Source organism: Pagrus pagrus (genome assembly GCF_965226575.1).
Source record: "Pagrus pagrus genome assembly, contig: HAP1_SCAFFOLD_435, whole genome shotgun sequence".
Classification (NCBI taxonomy): domain Eukaryota; kingdom Metazoa; phylum Chordata; class Actinopteri; order Spariformes; family Sparidae; genus Pagrus; species Pagrus pagrus.
In genome coordinates, this window is record NW_028175030.1 from 11,333 (window position 1) to 33,563 (window position 22,231).

General features: G+C 41.6%; 1 protein-coding gene across 1 annotated transcript; it reads right to left on the reverse strand.

Annotated features, from left to right (window-relative positions):
* Positions 1–5,582: 5,582 nt before the first annotated feature.
* Positions 5,583–21,274, reverse strand: LOC311254133 (partitioning defective 3 homolog B-like; the record flags this gene model as incomplete). Its single annotated transcript, XM_084384535.1, has 4 exons — positions 5,583–5,945; positions 6,355–6,465; positions 18,045–18,279; positions 21,059–21,274. Coding segments are annotated over 4 exons (925 nt in total), but the record flags the coding sequence as incomplete, so codon positions are not given.
* Positions 21,275–22,231: the final 957 nt, after the last annotated feature.

Consider the following 22,231-nt stretch of genomic DNA (forward strand, 5'->3'; position numbering starts at 1 on the left):
GAAAAGGACAAGCTAATTTAAAAAATGCAAATTCAGCCATTATCTTCTCACCCCTGTGTTAGTGGAAAGCTGGGTGAAGTTTTGTAGTCCATAAAACATAAAACAACTACAGTGAAGAGTTCTGCTTTATAAAAGGGTGTAAGCGAGATCTTTTCAAATCAATGTGGGATCTCTGGGCTTCTGGTGAGTTGGATTACACCAGCCAAACTGTTTGGAGCCATGTTATGTTTTTTCATTAATTTGTTTTCTTAATGTTTAAAACAAGTCCCCATCTCCTTCTGTTATTAAGGAGAAAGCTACGATGCTGTGTTGCTGTGAAGCTCCAGAAATGTTTTGTGGACTACGAAACTTCACCCATTTTCACATCGGCGTGGGGTTGAGTAGATAATGACTGAATTCTAATTTTAGGACAAACTTCTCCTTTAATGCTTATTAGCGGGAAAATCATGTCACCACCCAAAGCTAGCACAGATACAGACACACATACCCACAGCCGCCGCCTCAACAAAACTAATTACCTACAAGAAGAGAGTGATGTGGAAAACAGCACTCGCACAGACCAACCTGGCACCCACTAAAAGCTCCCTCCACATTGTGTGTGTCTGTGTGAGAAATGTGCAAGACAAAGACAGTATGTATTACTGTGTGTGTGTGTGTGTGTGTGTGTGTGTGTGTGTGTGTGTGTGTGTGTGTGTGTGTTTGTGTGTGCGTGTGTGTGGCACTCATTGAGCTGAGAGAATGTCTGATTAATTAATATAAAGGAAAGAAAGCCTCTCCAGTGACCAACCAAGCAACGCTAAAAGCTTATCTCTCCTGTACGAGCTTCCTCTATTCTTGGTCTCTTTCATCATTCTGACTCATAGAAGACATTTTGGGAGAGCATGCTGTTTCAGTTTATGTACTCAGCAACAATCTATACATACCAGCTCAAATGTGTCAGATAAAGTACGGTATATGGTGCGCATTTGACCATAGCAGTCCAAAAAAGGCTACGCTCCATCTAACTCATTGCCTCACACTTCACAGTCTGATGGATTGTGATACAGAAGGAAAGACTTTTGAGATATAAAGCAGTAAGAGGACGGCTGCTCTTCCAGCACAAACAAAGCTGAAGTTTTCAGAGTTTCTCTCAATGGCAGATGGTGGGACAAGTGAAAGCCATCGGCAAAATCACTTCAAACATGTTTATCCTCTTTAGTCAAGCAAACTCCAGCACAAACACAAAGTGGAGCGACACTATGGAGGAGCAGGAAGTTTGTCTTAATTTAAAAAGTGGCAACAGCTTGTAAATGTTTTCAGTCCGGCAAGTTTGGTGCTTATTTCATCTTAAATTGGTAAAACTGATGGAAGGAGGGGCTGTTAATCCTTTTTCCTGAACCCTCACCAAGTGGTTTCTGTGCCTAAACCTAACCAAACCAGAAACACAGATTTGTCACAACATAAATTGAAAATTTGAGCCCGATAACAGATTTTACCACTGATCGCAATAAATAACCTAACACAATAACTTGACTGTGGTGATTTTCATGATCGGTATAACCGTGAATCTCCTCACATGAATGACTTGAAAAGGCTGTCTAGCTAGCTTATATACAGTCCTACATTGGTTTCCTGCTTTATAGAAATTAGATTGTATTAGATCATCATGACAAGTATCACTGTATTGTATTAGATTACGAGGAGCTGCGCTTTCTTCTTGTAAAAAAAAAAAGAAATGTTGGTTGTTTCTTTTTTTCCGTTTCTTTCTTTCATTCTTTATTCTTCACGTTATCCGCTCTCTACTTATCTTTCACTCATGCGCTACAGTACGTCTCCCTCTCTCTCGAGCTCACTCCACTCCGGTCTCTCCAGACTGATTGTTTTCTAATTGGTGGAGTGCCAGAGGTCGTGGTTGTTATGGTAACCTGCGAGGGGCACTTGGAAGGGTGAGACGGTGGTGGTTGGGCGAGGGCGGGAGGGGGGCACCCACTCAAGAAAACGGAGGGCAGCACTCATGCGAGGCTTGGGTGGTCACTTCAGAAAATGGACTCTGTGTGTGTTTGACATCCTAACTACCTCAGTTTAGTAAAAGCAGCTAAGTGTGTGAGCGCACAAAATGTGTATGTGTGTGTGCATTCAGATGGTGGGTAAAGAATCCCGCTCACCACTTGAAAATCTTCTAAGAGCTCCTTTGCTTGAATCCTTTTTTTCTCCCACCCCGGTTCCCGGCTACTTCCTTCCCAATGTGAGCCACTCAGACCCTCCAATCTGTCCATCTGTGTGCTGAGATGGAAGAGAGGCAGAGGAGCTGCAGGAGGTTGGACACCAGGAGAATGACTGTACGTCCACACTGAGCTGACTAAATCTGGAAATTACTCTTTGTTCCAGTCCAATTTAGCACTGCAGCTACACTTGAGATTGCTGCTTGACTCCTAAAAAGTGCTTTTCAGTTACATTTTCGAAATTTAGATGCCTTATTTTTTTATGTTGCCTTATATAAACGATGATGACTACATAAATACCTCTGTTAAAAAAAGAACACTTGTGATATAGTAGATTATTTGGCCCTGTGTTTAAGAGTGTGCGCTTCTTCTCCAAAACACATTCATGCCTTCTTGTATAATCTTCACCAAATGTGTGGTGTCTGCCTGTGTGTGTAATGAGTTTACTAAATGAGTCTGCATTAAAGTCTGCCATGCATAAGGAATTGAGCAGGATCTGGCCTTTACAATTAAAGGTGTTGGGCTGGCAGTGAGGCAGACAGTGTGATATACCGCTGTGCTGTGTGGTTAAATAACTGTCCCTCTATAATAGAGGTGTTTAAGGCAAACCACTGATAAAAAAAAACAAAAAACACAGACATAAATGCACACAAGCAGCCGGGCACATCAATGTGTGCTGGGGGATATAATTGACTCTATTTTAAGACCTATATAAATTGCCACACGGCTGCCTTTGTCATAGAAACGGAGGTGATGTTTAAACTCCTGCAAAAGCGAATTTGGGCAAACTTGTTTCTTTTAGGTTATATCACCATACACAATATATATCTCAATGTATTGAAATAATCTACATTAAGAAGAAAAACTTAATTAATGCAACAATATTTGCATCCAAGCAGCAATCCTTCACCAAATATTCCAGCTGATCTTGACTTTTTAATCAAGGCCCCCTAAAAGTTAGTATTATTCCCACTGTGTGAGCCAACTAGTTAATTTCGACAGCTACAACAGTTTTCCAGGGGAGGCTGCAAGTCAGACAGGGCAGACTAATTTCAGCCGATGGTGTTTTATATCCCTCAAATTATCATCATTATCCAACATTATCAAGGACGAGGCAGCTCCGGTTTCGCTGTCTGGATTTTTAATGTCCATGACTCGCCTTTTTAACGGACGGCTGTATATCTTGATCTTATATTTAGTCTGCATGCACACACAACTTTGTGAGCTGTACTGTTTTGGTGTGTGTGTGTTTTGCTGAGGTGCTGATGGAATGGAGCCCTTACTGATTTTGTTTATCTCCGTCTCACGCGCACACCGCGGCCCTCGCCTCCCCTTGAAACGCAGTAACACAGAGTCAGGCACGCACAATCAACGCTGACGCACTACCTTCTTTTTTTGGTACCATCGATTACTTTGAACCAGTACCTGGACTTCCTCCTGTCTGCATCATCAGGTTTCAGGAAGTGATGATAAATGAACACCACTGTCTGCCAGGACTGCTGCGGCCATGGATATAAAGTACAAGGGTTTCCGAAATCAAGACGTTCTTACACTCAAAGTAACAGGATCCCTGGGACTTATTTATTCATCTCAGTTATGAGTTAGTTAAGTCGTGTCTTAAAATAAAAACATGAAGTCTTACGTGTACTATGAATGACATATTTAGCTGTACATATGATCATGCACTGCCAAGTGAACTATGTATAATTACATAAAACCTCACCCATGTGTTACATTAACAGACAGATCTTGGACCCTGCAACATTTTGCCATTTCCTGTACAACTCTTAAATCTAAAACAACATTATTCTACAACTGGTGGCACAGTGGCGCAGGTGTTGGCAGTGTTGCCTCACAGCACAGGTCCAGGGATTGAAATCTACTGGGGCAGGGCCTTTGTGTGCACAGTTTGAATGATGGCCCTGTGCTTGCGTGGGTTACATCTGGGGACTGCTGTTTCCCCCACCATCCAACTTTTAATGCAGATCTGGATAAAGAGACGGATCCAGGATTTTTCCCTCAATTTCTTTAACACTGAGGTTTTTTTTACATTTTCGTTAATTTCTCGGAGAATAATGCATACTGTAGATCTTGACGGATAAGCTGTGTGGTATCTATGAGTGACTACATTTAGATGCGGATCCTAGATCTGGTGAGCTTAAATTATGCTTAGCACTTAGGGTGGTTTTACCTGACCTCAGTATAGTTTAAAAACTTAGGTTTGAAAACACTCTTTGCCCTTAAGAATGATTAAAGCAATTCGCTGTTAATACATATCTTAAAGAAGTCCACCCAAGAAGCTGGCGTCAAATCATCATCTTGACACTATTTATGCATGGAGGAAACAATACTAGGAAGACACAGTGTCAGAAAACATGTCTACGAAGCCTGGAACTGTCCATCAAAAAGGTTTACTTCCCCGAGTGAAGACACGCCAGAGGAATAAGGTGGATGTGTGTGAGAATATCTGTGCTGGTAGATATATTCAGAAGCAAGTGAGCTGTGACTGACATAATAAAGGTGAGGAGTAAGGATTGTGGAGCTGAGAGGAACACATTGAGCCCTGCGGTGATTTTTCCCTTTTTTTCTCCCTTTTTTTTACTGGGATACACACACACACACACACACACACACACACACACACACACACACACTATGTATGTCAGTGGGAACGTGAGTACACAGGCGCTCACACTGAAGCTCAAAGCAAGCACAAACAATTCAATCCTTTTTTTGTCTGTCTGTCTCCATCTCTCTCTTTTGCTCTCGAACACACACACACACACACACACACACACACACACACACACTATGTATGTCAGTGGGAACGTGAGTACACAGGCGCTCACACTGAAGCTCAAAGCAAGCACAAACAATTCAATCCTTTTTTTGTCTGTCTGTCTCCATCTCTCTCTTTTGCTCTCGAACACACACACACACACACACACACACACACACACACACACACACACACACACACACACACACACACACACACACACACACACACACACACACACATACACACACACACACACACACACACACACACACACACACACACTTGCTTGTGGCAGATAAACCTGATTTAGACAGGTGAGGGGAAAGGAGAGGGAGAAATATGAAGCATCAGCAAGATAATATTGCACTGTGCAACAGAAGAGGGATGTGAGAGGAGAAAGCTGGGAGGCCCTCCCCACCAGGTGTAGCTCCAGGAAGGTGGCCCAGGTTTATCCACAGGTTGCAAAAAGACAAAACCCACACTTTATAAGATCTTTTATATGGTACAGTTAAATGTAAGACAAATTGTACCAACCTGCAGTGGCAGGACGTCAGAGCTTTCTTTCAGATTCTTAAGAGTGTATTCTGAGAGGGTCTTACCTGTCATTGGCAGGAGCAGAGACGGGAGGTGATGAAGTTCCAGCTCCCCTTGGTTTATTGACCTTGGCATACAGCCTATCAAGGGGATCGTCATCAGGTGTGGCTGCGGGGCTGTTAGCATGTCCTGGAAAGGCAGAAGGACCTTGGGGGGAAGGTGTGCGGGCATGTGCGTGCTGAATTGTACTGTAGGGAGGCGACTGAGGCATTGAAGGCATTGAAGGCATGTTTCTGTCCCTGAACGATTGTATTCGGGCATAATTGGGGTCTGCGTCATCATCCTCAACATCTGGATATGCCTGCCCGCCGCCACCGCTGCCAGCTTGCTGCCGAAGGTCTCTCAGCTCAGGGTGCCCGGCCTCGATTCTACAAGACAGATGAAGAGCCAGTTTAGAAATATAAATGAAACAATGACGACTTTGTAAGAAATAATGCTGACTGAGTTACAGCAGGGGCTACCACAAAGAAACATCTTAAAACAAACCACATAGAAGCAGGCCGTTACAATAGAGCTCAGGAATGATAAGAATGGAGTCGAGAGAATAGAGAGAACGGAAAGAATGAGAAGCAATAAAAGAAAGGAATGGCAGAGATGGTAATGAAGTGGTTTCAATGTGTTCCATGAGAATAATTAGTGAGCCATCATTTGCAACCAAGGAGGAAAACCAAAGATGGTTATGGAATTTTCCTCAATGAGAAAAGACAAGAAGACTTTCACTGAATACACATCTGAGTCTGTATGACAGCGAATATAAAATACATAAAATCTCCTCACCTTTCTCGCTCATCTTTCATCCTCTCGAGCTCGTGATCACTCAGAAGTTCTGACTTCTGTCGCTGCAGAGCTGCTTTCGCCTCCTTCTTCTCCTCTTTTTTCTTCCCGAATCTGGACAAAAGACAAAGCAGACAGAAGTCAGAGACAATATAAAAAGTAAGGAGAAAAACATCATCATAAAATTTAATACGTCTTTATTTCACCAGCATTCATCAGGATGTGGTGCTATGGAAGCCGATGAGCAATAAACACCAAATTAACATCATTCTTACAAACAAACACTCGACACACACAGTGACATTAACGTAGACACACACACTGAGTTTTCTCTTTCCCAGCAACGTTTTCTGCTTTCTCCGTCAGCAGCAGTTGCTCAAAAAATACATCGTTTGGGAATTTTTCAACCATGAGTCCGTCTCGATCAAAACTAATGTGCAGCAAACGACAACACAACAACCTGGTGCACATACAAGTTTGTACAAAAACAACGGTATACAGTAAGTAGAACTACATTAAATAGGAGAGGTCGCATCACAATCAGCACGTTCACAGCAGGTATGTAGTGCCAGAGAGCATCTCGCTGTCTGTCTGCAGAGCATGTGTGTTTGACAGCAGACGTGAGGAGAAGAGCGAGGGCAGACTGGCGACTAGTTAATCAATCGCGTAAGGCGTCGCTCTTTCAGACGGATAAAAAGTAAATAGTAAAAAATGTATATACTTGGGTGGCCCGTCCAAGTAAAGTCTATGTGTGGGAAACACTGATTGTCCTATATGTGCCGATGTAAAGCCTTTTTTTTTTTTTTTTTGAGAACATAGATTTGTATGTTTGTGTTTGATGACCACATTTGAAAGATCATTTGCAAAAAATTAGCGTTCATATATAGAGTATGTTCTGTGTAAACGGTAAAATATGCCGATATAGCGATATCTGAATATTTTGGTGTACGGGCATCGGCCCCGAACATCCAGTATCGGTCGGGCTCCAACAGTAACACAATGAACTCTGGAATGAACAGACTACTAGCAGAATAGTTCAATAAATTAGACAGAGGCAGACTATATGTAACGCTATTGCTGCACACTGTAAGTATGTACTCTACACAGCTTTATCTAAATTAAAAGATGGCATACACACGATAGACTTAAAGGCCCGTTTTAAGTGGCCACATATCAATACTCAAACCACACCAGTCAATACAGTTTGTGTGTGGTCAGCATCAACAGCACACTCAGCACTACTGGACGCCGGACAAGTCATTACCTGAGGAAGCATCGTGCGCACACACAATTACACACACCTGACTCAACTTCATAAATGTGAATGAACAATGATGGCTTCAGGCTTTGCCAACTCGCTGGCATTTGCTTGTGAATGAAATGAGAGAAACAAACCATTTAGACTAATCCGTTTACCGGTACCACCACAAGCTACACGATGTGATGGTTCTTTTTCTTCTCGGTGGAAGAATAGTTGGAATGAAGTTAACTTTAATGCTGAACGAAGGTCTGATTGATATTTAGTCATCAGGAGCCATTCAGAGGCCTGCTCACGTGCTGATGCACAAAAAAAAAAAGGAAAGTGAAAAAAAGCACTCATTAAACTTTACACCCCAGCAGCTATACAGTGAGCAGGTCATCGTTAATTGAGCCAGTCAAACCTGCTAAATAGTTAATATCTCCAACATGCAAACCGTGACCTTAAAGCACACCTTATGTTTTATTTATCTGGTGAATTTATTGATGTATTATTCTTTTGTCTACACTTCCTCCACCCGCTGCGGCTGCTGCTGCTGATGTTTTTGAAGTATCACTATAAACCTGCCTGTGCATTATTTAAACCAACATCATCATTCTAAAGTGCGTGACTTTGTTTGCGACTGTTTGCAGTTTCGCCTCTGCATGTCTGTGCATCGCCGTTGTTTTAGTGCATGTGCGCTGAGTTAATAAGGTTCTTTGAAATGTTTAATGTGGACTGGGGGGGTAAAGCAGCCCATTCACCACCCACAGAGGGGGGGCTCGATGGGCAATGAAGGGCTATAACCGTGTGTGCGCATTAACAGCCTGTATTTGCCTCACAGGGGACAAGCCTCGCTCTAATTACTGCTACCTACAGAGAAAGAGACTTACCCTTCAATTCAACTCTCTCTCGTCCCCTCACTTACCCATCTCTCACCTCCCTTTTTTTTCCTTTTTTTTTTTTACCTCAGCGCTCTCCTCCTTCTCTCTCATTACCCTCATTTTAGTTTCTTTCTATCCGTAGCCTACCTCGCCGTCTCTCTCGTCGTGTCGCCCCTTGGTATCAAACACTTCTCTCACGGCACTTAACCTCTCTCATCCCCTCTTCTCCACTATGCTGTCATTTCCATTTCCTCTCCTGCCCTAGCTTTTACACAGAAAATGAAATGAGGAAAAAGGAAAAGCAAGGAATTTCGTATAATTTGTACTTTTTGCAAATTGAAATATCTACACACCCAACCTCAAACACTCATCATTGTCAAGTTAGAAAGCTTACAGAGAAGAGCCCACACACGAAACCCATAAATTGATGAGACAGATAAGACAAGCCTCTATTAGACTGTCTTGAAATCGGATGCCTCTCTAAGCGTTCTCTGTGACATGTAATGACAAATGTAGTAATCAAACACATCATAGAGAATCTAATGATAAAAGAGCCATAATCTGCTTTTATTGATGAGGAACTGAGTAAAACCCTCTGCAACTGGATATTGGACTTCCTCACAAACAGACCCCGAACAGTTCTGACTGGCAGTCACACCTCCTCTATGTTAGTGCTCAACAACGGAGGCCCCCAGGGCAGTGTGTTCAGCCCTCACCCAGAACATCACTGGTTCCCATCTACCGGGCATCAACGATATTGGTGAGGTGAGGTGTCTGCACAGAGCCTAAAGGATACTAAAAGAAAACACCCACTCTATCAACCTTCTGTTCACCCTGCTGCCATCTGGCAAAAGATGCCAAAGATATCCACTGCCGTACCACCAGACAACGGGGCAGCTTCTTCTCTGAGGCTGTGAGACTCCTGAACTCATCCTCAGCAACTCACCATATTTGTTTCTTTCTTATGTACTGTAGCACAGCTCACATTTTATAATTGGGCCTTTCAAGGATGAGGAGCTTAACAAAATATTTGCACCTGTATCTCAACGAGAACTGTCCACATTAAGATTAATCAAACATTTTGGCTTTTGAGTTTTCAATGTTGATCTTAGAGACCAACTCTGACCAATAGCAATACATTTAAGAGTTATTTTATAGGCTATTTGGACAAATGATGGAAAAGTCCTACTTGCTTAAACGTAAAAAGAAAGAAAGAAAATACATTTTAGCCTCAAAAACATCTCCATTTTACTACTTTGAGGACATAATCAACTAAAATATGACAAAAATAGAGAGTAAAATTCATGAGCCTTTTAACCGATGCTTTTAATATTTCAAGCCATCATTAAACACATTGGTTACCCAAGTGAAATATGGACTTTAATTTGTGAGCGTTAAGAACCGCTTTGAAAAGAAAATAACGTCACTGGACTAAATACTGCATATAGTTTTGGATCCATCTACACATTGCACAGTGTTATATGCCTTCTGGATGAATCTCCATCCCTACATCTCTGTCATCATTTGTGAAGGTGTTTTCACCATGAGATCAGGTTTCACCGTGAAGATGAAGAAGACTGATTACAATAAACAAGCAATCACTTTTAATATGTTTGATCTACCTACAGTTTAAAGCAAATGGAAGGGAAAAGAAGAGCAAGGGAGGAGAAAGATGTACAAGATAATGGACAGCTACTGCTTAATTGGGCCAACTCTCTATCTCCAGCCCCTCTTGATAATATTATTACTGGGCTATCGTGGGAGGCAACATGCATGGATGCACAAACAGACACACACACACAGCTGAACGAAGACATACGTATAAAATATAACCAGAAGCATATAGAGGCCGTGGATATACAACAATTAAATAAGAAAGTGTGCATGTGAGGGAGGAAGTAATAGAAATAGAAGGCTCCAGGGGATACTTGATGCTACAGCGAAAAAGGGGAAATAAAGAATGTAAGAAATATAATAAAAAAGACAAGTCCTTCTCCTGACACTGTCTTCTGGGCTGAGATTCTGTGTACATGCAGCATGACTTTTTTTTTTGTTTCTTTTCTTTACGACTTCTGCAGGAAGGAACTTCCTTTTCATGTGAGTGCTTTTAAAATGTCTTCTGTCCAACATGAGTAATCAGTTAAATCATACACCATTAGCACGAGAAGTGCTGGACGTAAGGCGAATTTCCTCATTTTTTTGTTTCAAGTTTTATGAGTTGCCTTTCTTTTTTGCTATGTGAATTACTGAAAAGTGGAAAATGGAAATATACAGAATAATACAACTGGCTAAAACCTGCAAGTTAAACATGCCTCATACGCACCAACACACGCTGCACACACACACACACAGTAGTCTCGACATCGAGGACATGTTCTAAAATTGACAAGTTGTGACATTATGGCTTGAGCATAATTTCACAAGGAATATCAGAGTAAGAACAGCTGATTAGCAGCCAGTTAGGATGAATAAATTACCTCTTGTTCTGTCATTAGTGGGAACAGAACGATGACTCGTGAATATTCATGACCTAACACCACAATCTGTATGGAAAGTGTATAGCTATACTCATTTGCATGCGAGAAAGATTTAATTAGAAATATATGGACAGGTTTCTTAAAGCTTCCATCTGTGTAAAAAAAAAGTATATTCAACCATTCAATCAGATGTCTGATCAAGGACGGAAAGGTTTCTTTGGGAACTGTTGTTTCTTTTCATGGTTGATTTTGTAGAGCTACCAAACAGTCTGTTGTTGTACTCAATAATATCTGTTGTACATAATGTATCCTCATAATTTCTTCTGATGACAGAACACGACAAAATGAACAGAAGAGGATGACTAAGCTTTGCTCACTCTGTTTGCAGCCTGTATCCTTGAATATAGTTTTTAATATTTCATTCATTTAGGGGTTAGTTTAGTTTGTCAGAGACAGATTTTTCATCATTTTCATGCTTGCTTATTTTAGATATTTTCTTCTGCTGCTTCAGGTTGCTCGATTTCTGATGGAAGAAAGAACTAGAAAGTTTTCCCTACTCACAGGCACACACTTACTGATGGGAGGCAAAGGAGAAAATCAGAAGAATGGGATGAAATGGGAATCCTAAATTCTGAAAGAGATCTTTTAATTTTTGTTGCTACACCTAACTTTACAACTAAACCTAACAACAATAGAACTTGCAAATTTTCTGATCTTGACCTTAGATGAGCACTGGCCAGCATGAAGGATTAAATGTCAAAAGGTCTAAAACTACAACAAGTCACAACAACAAACAACTATAAGACACACACACACACACACACACACACACACACACACACACAAACACACACACAAACACACACACACACACGCACACAAGTTGTCTACATGCACACAGACATGCTACTTGGAATGATGAACAGCGAGTGTTCAGAGGGCTGTTCCACACTTGCGCCTCTGAATGGTCCATGAGCAGGAAAGCCACTGACAAACGAGCAGAAAACGAGTGCAAACATCTGTGAATCTCACTTCACCTATTCTCTCTATTCTTCCACTCCTCTCTCACTCCCTCCCTCTGTCACGCCATGGACACGCCTCCCTTTGCTATCATTGGAAAATGGATCCCCGAGGGAATCGATGATTGACAAGTGTGCTGCGATAACGAGCGCACACACACACGCACGCACACGCATACAAACATACGTGCATGTAAGCAGATAGACACTGTGTAAGAGGGCACACTTTCAAACACACGCACACACAAACACACACACACAGATGATTGGCAGGCATGACATAAGTCCGTGACAGTCCAATGACTTCCTGTCATGATGTTTGATTGGCAGCTGGTGGGCCCTTCCCCCCTTTCAAGCATGTGCTGTCTAATTATGAAACAATGACAGGCTAAGGACAGGGTTCTCCTGCATAAAGGACTTGAATCAGCCTCTTGGCACATATTTTTTCATGTTGCCTTTGCTCCCACCTGACCACAATGTTTCACTGCAGCATACTGCAGGTGAAAAGCCGACATAGAAGTTTGATATTCAAATCAAAAGAGCAATGAAATGCATAGGACACTTATCTGAGAATGTTTTTTTTTTATTTTCTTCTGACCTGTATTACAGCCTGTGTCCACATAACATTATATTCTGAGCGCTAGCACATCTTTTAATCTTTCCCATTGAGAAGAGCAGCAACATGTGCCTGACTAGACAGAAGGCGCTGCACCCATTGTCCTTTTTCAGCAGGCCGCTCTGAGCGCTTCTAGTTGAAAATATATGAACTTTTCAGAAAGGCACTGGGGTTGTTACTGTCGCTCTTTTTCAGGCAACCAACCATACTGTATATTAGATCAGGTGGGCCATGCTAGTAACCAAGAAAATGGAGAAGAAGCTCGTTCTCGCTTTGTCTGTCTATCTTGAGCTTTATCACACAGAAACTTTGAGGCGCTGCACTACAGAACAGAGACAGAAAAGCCCATTTGTGGAAGTTGATTATCAACCTACTCGTCATTAGCTTGTTGTTAGCTGTGCAGTCAGTCCTCCACTGCCATAGCGTGAGCAAATATCAATCAAAACCAACATGCAGCTTTTTTCTCTCACTACTTTCTTCCAAACTGTCATGCTGCTCAATTGTGTAAGACACTGTTTAGATGGCGTAAAACCTTACAATAATAATCATCTTGTTCTTCGAATAAAGATATGGAAAAAGCTATACTAGCTATCTAGCAATGGCCGGTAAAAGCACCCCCACCTTTGAGATGGGATAATAGTTGCAGCAAAGGGGCACTTTAAGTCTAACGGAGGTGCTGCATTATGATCAGCTGCAGATGGAGAAGAAAGGGAAAGAAAGGGCAAATATGGAGTGTAATTATATGCCTGAATGAGAGTTAAAGAAAGGAAGTAGAACGAATGCTCAAAGAGAAAGGAGGTGGTATAATTGTGACCACAAGTTCTTGTGCTTTTTTTCCCCTTTTCATACAGATTTGGGTTGGTGGATGCATTCTCCAATCATGCCGCTCCTTAAGTTTGAAGTTTTGTGAAGGTAAACAAAACATTTTCTCATGAATGTAGTTATTCACTTACGTAGCAAACATATACATGCAAAGACACACGAATCAGAGCAACAGAGGCTGGATGGTGGCGAGTACAGCAGTGCACGATTAAAACCAAACAGCCAATCGTGCATTTATTATCATAGATTCTCATAAATTCACACCATTTTCAATCTGAAAAATGAACAGCACGCACACATACACAAATCAACGATCACATAAACATGATGCACTGGCAACAACAGCACCAGTCTCTCTGTGGTTCTGATAGATCTTGTACATTCCCAGTCTCACCTAATAGATTACCATATTTTCATTTGTACAGGCCGTCTCACAACTACACACGCACACATATACACACACACACATGCACAGACAGATGACAGAACAGCTCGTAGAACCATACTCTCAACCAATGTTAATTATGTTTGTGGAGCATGTAGTTACGGTCGTGGGTTAATGTCTGTGTGCGTGTGCATTTTGAATGTTCAGAGGGTTGCCAGGTTTGTTTGAGTGTCAACCTTAACAGTTTGAGTAGAGAAAAGACACACAGATCAGAGAGAAACAAAGGGTCACACAACTGCAGACAATTTGGAGACGACACGGACACACATGGACGCACGGCCTCTGAGGAAGATTCACAGCAGCCATGTGTGCCAACTGTATGACGACCATCTGACTGTGTGACCAATCATGTTTTATCACCACATGAATATTCATGACGGTGGGATGGTTACACACATACACAGATGATTGGCATGTCTGATTGGCAGGTGGCAGCAGTTCAGATGACAGAGCCAGCTGTCCACTTTAAAGGGCATTTCAAACCAACATTCAGAGTCTGATTTTAATGTCTGAGTTGAAAATGTGAATGAAACATTTCAGTAATTATCTTAAACCTCTGTACACCCTCTTTTCATTTATTTGAATGGCTAAATTCTGATTTAAATTAAAGCAACTATGTAACTTTGGTAAAGTGTCTTGTAGGGTGAAAGGTAGGGGTGCGAATCAGAGTAACTCACAATACAATACAATTCACGATTCGTTGCCCACGATAACGACAGTATCACGATACAGCCATTCTGTCTAACTGAAGAATGCAAAATACCTCTAAAAAGGCAAAGTGCAGGAAATATGCATTTATTCACTGCATTGTGGTGTCAGTTTTACAGAATTTGACACTGACACTGAGATAAAACAATGTACAAAAAGTGCAGATAGTCTTAGCTTAGCGCCTTTTTATCACACACACTGACTGCAACTCATCATTCATCATTCCAAGTCTTTTGTTAAAAAATCGATATTTGGCACCAGTGTATTGTATCTCAAGAGGAAGTGTTGCGATATATATTGCCGTATCGATATTTTGTCCCACCCCTAGTGAACAGTGTCAAGTTTGGAGACTACATGTCTACATGTTGAAGCACTTAGGCAAGATAATGAGCCCCAATTTTCTCCCGGTGGCTCTTCCCTCGGTGTAGTGCGAATGAATAGTTATTGTTCCTGATGAGCCTCTGCTATCAGTATATGAGTGGGCGAAGGCTGACTCATTGTTGTAAAGCACTTTGAGTGGTCGCTAAGACTAGAGAGGTACTATGTTAGTACAGTCTATTTACCATTTACATGTCTTTGCAATTAAAAAAAAAACAAAAAACCTGCCAGTCCTCTAACCGGATGTGACAGTTGTTAACACAACGTTATGGTGATTCGCAGTATTGGGACATTTAACAGCAATACAAATGTTTACCTTTGCAGCAGGTCTATGGACAGAAACATAAGCAGTACATTGTCTGGAGATCTTGTGGGACAAATGTGAAAACCAACCAATGATGAACATTAACATTTCCTACTGTAAAACCACAGACTGTGGAGTAAGGTTGAGTATTTCACACTACCTCTCCTCCAGACCATTAGGCCAATCAAAGCTGGCCTTAGATGAATGTGACAAATCAGCAGCTCGGCCTAGATTGAACTGTACTGAATAGCACCAATTTGCCTTCTCAGTCTACCACCATTACATGCAATCAAATGCAGATAGGGAGCTGGAGCTGGAGGGAGCAGACTGAGAGGCAAAATTGGAATGATCCGAAGATTATGGGCGAGAGAGAGAGGGAGAGAGGTTACAGAAATATGGCAAAGAAAAGAGCGGAAGGAGAGAAAGAGTGAAATTATCACTGGGCTCTAATCAAGGCCCTCTTATAGTGATGAGAGTTAGGGTGTAGAGGAAAGGTCTAATACGTCCTTGGTTGCATTATATGGTTTCTTAAGGCACTCAAGGCAAGAGGAAATTGGTGGTTAGTTGAAAGGATGGATGGAGGGATAGGTGCGTAGAGGGAAGCAGTTGGAGATATTCTTGGGTGTGCTGCGTAGGCTGTCCAGACCATAATCAAACGGAGCGGTAGCTAGGCGTATGAAGGAGAGATGGGAGAACACAGAAAGATTGGGTGTAACCTTCCCTGAACCCTGAGGCACTTAAAACATTGCTAAGTTGGTAAGAAAGAGTGAGGGGTGAAGGAGGTGAAGAGAAAGATATCTTAAGGTGCGCCACAGATTGTCTTGGAGCTGTTACAGAAAAGGAGCAACAGAGGTTTGTGGAAAAGATGGAGGCGGCGACGGAATGAAGGAGATCATTTCATCATCATCATCAGTTTATCTTTTAATCTCATACATTTTCTTTAAATGTTGTTTGTATATAAATAGACAGGTGGGCTGCATTATACGTTTTAAAGTACAGTAATGGTTCACTTTTCTTCCATAGAGTTGAATTGCCATGTTAGCTCTTGTCACTCTTCACTAAATTTGGATGGATTTGCATTTAATCAAGGGTCAGTTCAACCAATTAATAAAAGACAAACATTTTCCAACTTACAACTGATTATGTGGCCATGCAGACAATTTTATTGCAAAATTGTTTGGAAAAAGCTCAACAGCCATGTCTCTTTTAAGAAACCAGGAATTGTCCATTGACCTTGCTCTTGATGGTTTTCACTATTTCATTCTCTAGAAGAAAACAGATTTCAATGAAAATATTGCGACCAAGGTCCACGGTGAACTGGCTCTTTATCAAGCCTGACCAACCGGGGCTTCTTTGTTGCAAGGTCTCTCCTTCATTTGAAGAGTTGCATTATAAAGCTTTTATCAAAAAAAAAATAACCATACTTATAGATACATTTTTCTAACCACACTGCCATCCAGGTATACGGAGGCTTTTAGACATTCAACTGCAGGACAAAAACAACATTTTAACATCAAGGAATATTTCTGCTCACTATAAAAAAAGCCTATTTCTAATGACCAAATACTATGCAGACTGTATGAGAGAGTGAAAGCACACTGAAGTGAGAACGAGGAAAACAAGGTGGAGAGGAGATGAAGAAAAAGGTGGAGACTTTCAGAGAAAGAGCACTGAACCTGCTCAATCAAGTAAAATTGGTCCATATTAGTCTAATTGCCTAATATGTCACTTTAAATAGCAGATTTAATCATTGTGATAAAATCTGACTTTGAATCTGGAAGTGTTTTTCTGTGTTTTGGTTTAGACAGACTCCTTTTCTAAGTGTATTTTGAAAGGCTGCGCCTGTTTGTTGTAGCTGAGATTGCAGTGCAAGTGTTTTACTTCAGATCTGTATCTTTGTAATGGTCATGTGAAATCCCATTTCAGGAACAACCATGGTGAAAAACACGGTATTAGCTTGGATGGTAGAAAGTACAAATTGTTCACTGAAAACACTTCGCCCCATTCAAGCTGCCTTTCTACCTAGACCCACCTTCTATTCACACTGGAAGATAGAGTGTTAAAGTTAATCACATGAAATAGTTTCAGCAGATAATTTTCTACACCTCTTAAGGAAATTGGGGCACCGCTCTTAGAGTGGTCTTTGTGTGCCTGGGAGCATGTGATAGTGTTTCATGGGGGGGAGAAAAGACCCCAGTGTTCACGTTATTAAGCACGTTAAGGGTTTTTTGTCTGATATAGTATGAAAGCACGATGTGTGCAGAGACTGTGCTTCTCTGCACCTATTGACAGGAAAAACATGAATACACGTTTGTGGATGACAAACTATTATTCAGATTTTTTGACATTAAATAAACACCCAGCATATGCACTGGTTACTGCAGTGAAACAGACTCTGATCTCATGTAAACAGGTCGTCTAACAAGTCTGAATATTAAAACAGGCTGTATTATACATAGATTAAGACAAGTGTTGACATACGTGTGCACCTGGATATGGTATCCAGAATGCAAATGACCAGGAAGGACATGACTGTTGATTGCTTTCGTCACGTCAAAAGTGAAATGTGATTCCTGTTACTCTGTGTTTACTTCCTGTTACTCTGCCGCTGGCCCAGTAGCTGCACAGAATAGATGTTGGGGGGCGGCGGGCAAGTAACGAAATCGGTGTTTGTCCGACCACCGCCTAATACCAGGAACAATGTCTACCACTGCAAGCATGACGCTCAAGACCGACAATTTAAAATATAATCATCTAAACTTCCTTTCCCCTTTCTCTCCCTTCCTCACACACAGTTTCTTACCTCAGCAGGCCAAATCCTATTTTCTTGCTCTTCTTCTCCGTCTCCTCAGGCTCCTCTGTTTTCTTTTTCTCCTTCTCCTTCTCTTTCCCCTTCACCTTGTTCTTTTCCTTCTTCTTTGTTTTTGCTTTCTTTTTCTTGTCTTTTTTGCCTTTCTCCTCGATGCGATCCCCCACTCCCTGGCGGGATGAATTACTTGCAGGGGTGTCCCTTCCAGAACTCAGCTCCGAACCGTCATCTGCAGGGAACAGAGGATGAAAAGGAGAAAGGTGGGAGTTGGATGGAGTGTGAGGGAAGAAGGACAGTGTAAAAGAAAACAAATGCACTGGGCTGTTTCTGCTTTCATCATTTAGTTAGATTCAGATCAATTAAAGTCAATGCTTAAACAATTGTAGACACAGGTCATGACAGTAAGTTGAAGTAATAAACCTTGATGAGATTTAAATTAATAAAACAAGATTTAGCACAGATTAAAATGAGTTACTCTCATAAAACAGTTTATGCAACATTGTTCATCAAATGATTAACTGACAACAATGTGTAATGATGGTGGCATTAGGATTTACCATGTGTTAACCATGACCAGGCAAACCACAGGCTTGATCAACGCCTCGTATTAAAGACTCTAAAACATCAGAGTCATTTTCATTCTTTCCTTTGGCTGACACTTTTGTCTGAAGCAAATCACTTCACGATGGTTTGAGGCAACGATTGTCGAGTTAACATGAAGAAGAAGTCAGTTCTGTAAAGAGTGAGGTCCACAGACACATAACCGTGGAGTTATTCTTTGCCAAAGTGACTCATTGTAGCAGAAATATCAAGTAACATTTGCCAAATCCCACAGCATAACATATCAGGTTGTGACACAAATGCATGCACGTATCCCAACAAAAACAATTACACAGCAATGTACATATCCACAGATGAGCAGCCCACATACACACAGGCACATAATGCTTAACTGTCCCTACTCGACATGTCCACGGCAGATTTATTAACTTTACAGTGAATTAATTAACTCTTAGAAATAAGAAAGCAAAAATGTTCAAAGCGTAAAGTGTGATGCCTCATTACTTCTTCGACGGACTCGGGGCCTGGGCTTGAATTACAATGATCTCTCTCTCTCCCTCTCTCTCTCTCTCACACACACACATACACACACACACACAGAATACTTGTCAGATTTTATAAGATAACCAAACATAATTAGTTACTTCAATTGAGATTTAACTCTGTGTGGATATTCACTTCAGCCTTAATTACAAAGACTGTCTTGCAACAAAATGGAATGGTAATTTTGTTTGTGTGTGTGTGTGTGTGTGTGTGTGTGTGTGTGTGTGTGTGTGTGTGTGCGTGCATGCGTGCGTGCGTGCGTGCGTGCATGCACTCGTGCGCAGATGCACCATTTCATGCTTATGCAGGGACCTTTAGTCTGAAGTTGGAAATGAAAATGACCAAAGCCGATATCTTTTTAAAACCTTTTTTTCAGTCTTTAATCAGTTTATAGTTGTCAACTCAGTGTGTGTATATATATATTTTAAGAGTTACTGAGTTTAAACACTAAACCTCATTCACAAAAACTTTTATTTTCTCTCTCAAACAAAGTGCAAAGTCAGGAAAATCTTACATCTGTTTTACAGAATGCGAGCAGACCAATGATTGGTTCTGACCCACTTGGAAAGTTTGGTGGAGGTTGGTTGGGTTAAAATTGGATGTGGGCTGCAGCAACATTTCTCCTGATGTGTACTGAAAACTCAGAACAAATGTAACTGACAGCGACGCTGTTACATATTTTCCATACATTTACTTCACACCATCATAATATGGATTTGTTTTGTTCACATGAGATTCCTGCCACTCGTAGGGATGGCGTGTGAAGGACACATAAGAATTAGAAAAAGAAAAAGAGGAAGGTAAACACAAATATTCAGCATTATAATCCATCCCAGCTGACAAGAAACATCAAAGTCAATGACTCAAAGCCTCTGCTGAATAGTCCTCTTGACATCTTAAGTCACTGGAAACTGTGAAGCACTGCGGTATTAGCTGGATTCAACTCAGTGCATCAGCTGCACATGAACTCTGGCTAAATATTCACTCTACCGTCAGACTGTTAGCAGTGTATTACACCTCTCTAAACTAGCCAGATAAGATGATAAGCATTTAGATTGGACAGTGAAGTGAAGTCCACAATGAGGTATAAGCACAAGGCAAAGTCTAAGAAAGAAAGAAGAAACTGTTCTCTGTCAATTAACAGCAGCTCTCAAAGTGTTGAACATTTAGAAGGATAGTGACAGATGTGGCCACTGCGTGTGTGTGCTGTTGACATGCCCTATTAGTCCTATCCTGTGTGAGTGTGCTGATCTGAAACAGCCCGACTCATTACTCTGGTGGTGACTGATAAGAGTGTGCTGCTAATAACACAGCTGGGAATTGAAACGCACCTTCCGGTGAAACTAACCAAGCAGCTACCATTCAGCTCCCGGATAAATATTTAAAGCTAAAGTCCGGATCAGAGCACTGCGAGACAATGCTGCTGCTTTGCTCCGTATGTGCTGACACTTTGAGGTATGGTGGTCTTCTGGTAATGTCCTAGTATTGCTTTGCTGGCAAGCGTCTGATAAACTGATCAGACTTGACATCTAGAGACCTGAACTGCGATGAGTTCACTCGTGGTGTTTCAAAATAAAAGAGGTGGTTTGTAATAGGGACACATAGCCTGCAACTCAAAAAATATCTTAATTAGGGATTTTTTTCTGAGGATTATCGTCAGGATTAATTGATTAGTCTATAATGTGGTGAAAAAATCGTTAACCAGAACATTTCCAATACCAAAATTGTGTTGTGAGTTGAATTATCTTTGTCTCTACAAAAAGAAGTCACACAGGACTCCATTTTCGTGCTCTCTCCCTGTTTCTTCAATGTAGATACAATTTACAGACTCATTAACAGCACATACATACAGGAAAAAATGAACAACACACAAAGAGACACAAATGTCTTTCTTCATCCCTTACCATCGTCATCTTCAGGTGGCCCATCATAGGATTTATCAATAGCTGCTCTGAAGCTCTCGTTGCAGCCTCTTCCCCTGACCATATTCTGGCGAGGACGGTGGAACGGGAGGAACTCGTTTTTCCTGTTCACCTCCGACATGGCCGTCTGGAGACTCTCCAAGGAACTGGACTTCTTCAAGCCGAGGGTGGGTCCGAGTTCTACAGGAGTTGATGGAGCTGAGGGGACAGAGAGAGACGCAGAAAACAGAACAAAGACAGATTTATGGTAAGAGATGTGTTATAGTGAGCCTGCTTAGTTTAGATGGACATTAGGGGACTTGGTTTGGTTTTGACACTTTAGTTGAGACCGTCAGAATTTATTACCAATATTTCAAGGAACAATATATTTTTTCTTTTGCATAATAGTTTCATTACAATTCAAATGGAATTGCCAGGAAAATAACTGCTACAATCAAAAAACAAACAACCTCATGTATATAGTAGAGGCTATTTAATGGGTGTGCCGCTTTCCAATTGGTTTAAAAAGCCTGTAGAGGCGCTGGCTCGGAGCCAGAAGGACTGCGACATGGCTGAACTCTGGAGGGCAGAGCCAGGAAAAAGAAACAGTGATGCAGTTAACTATGCTGTTGTTGAGTTTGTGATGGATGCGAGGTCTGCTTCACCGTTACTGGTTCTTCATCCATCATCACAAGTATACTGTGAGAGATATTACTGAGGGAGGGAGGGATCCAGCAGAAAGGATGATGAAGAGCACAGCGATGGGCGAGAAGACAGAGCAATGGCGCGAGCATTCAAGGAAGAGGGAGGTGAAGATCAGACATGTTGCGAAGATGAAAACAAAAAGCGAGAGACGCCAACACTGCATGTTCTCCTTTAAGCGCACAATCCAGCAATTGTTACTATCCTGCTGCAGAAACCCTGAAGTTGGACCACGTTCAGCCTTAATCCCACTGTGATTTTCCCACAACCTGTGAGAATTGCTGCTTGTAAAACAAAAGAGGGAGAGGAGGTGATGTGAGCCGACTGCCACCCAAAACAGGGAGACGCTGATGGTGGGCGAGATGTGGAGGAGAAGAGACGGGAGGAACGACGACGGGGAGAGAGCAAATTAAGTTTCCTCTGGGGAATACCACGGTGGCAGAGAGGAAGACAGAGAAAAATGGGGAAGGAGGG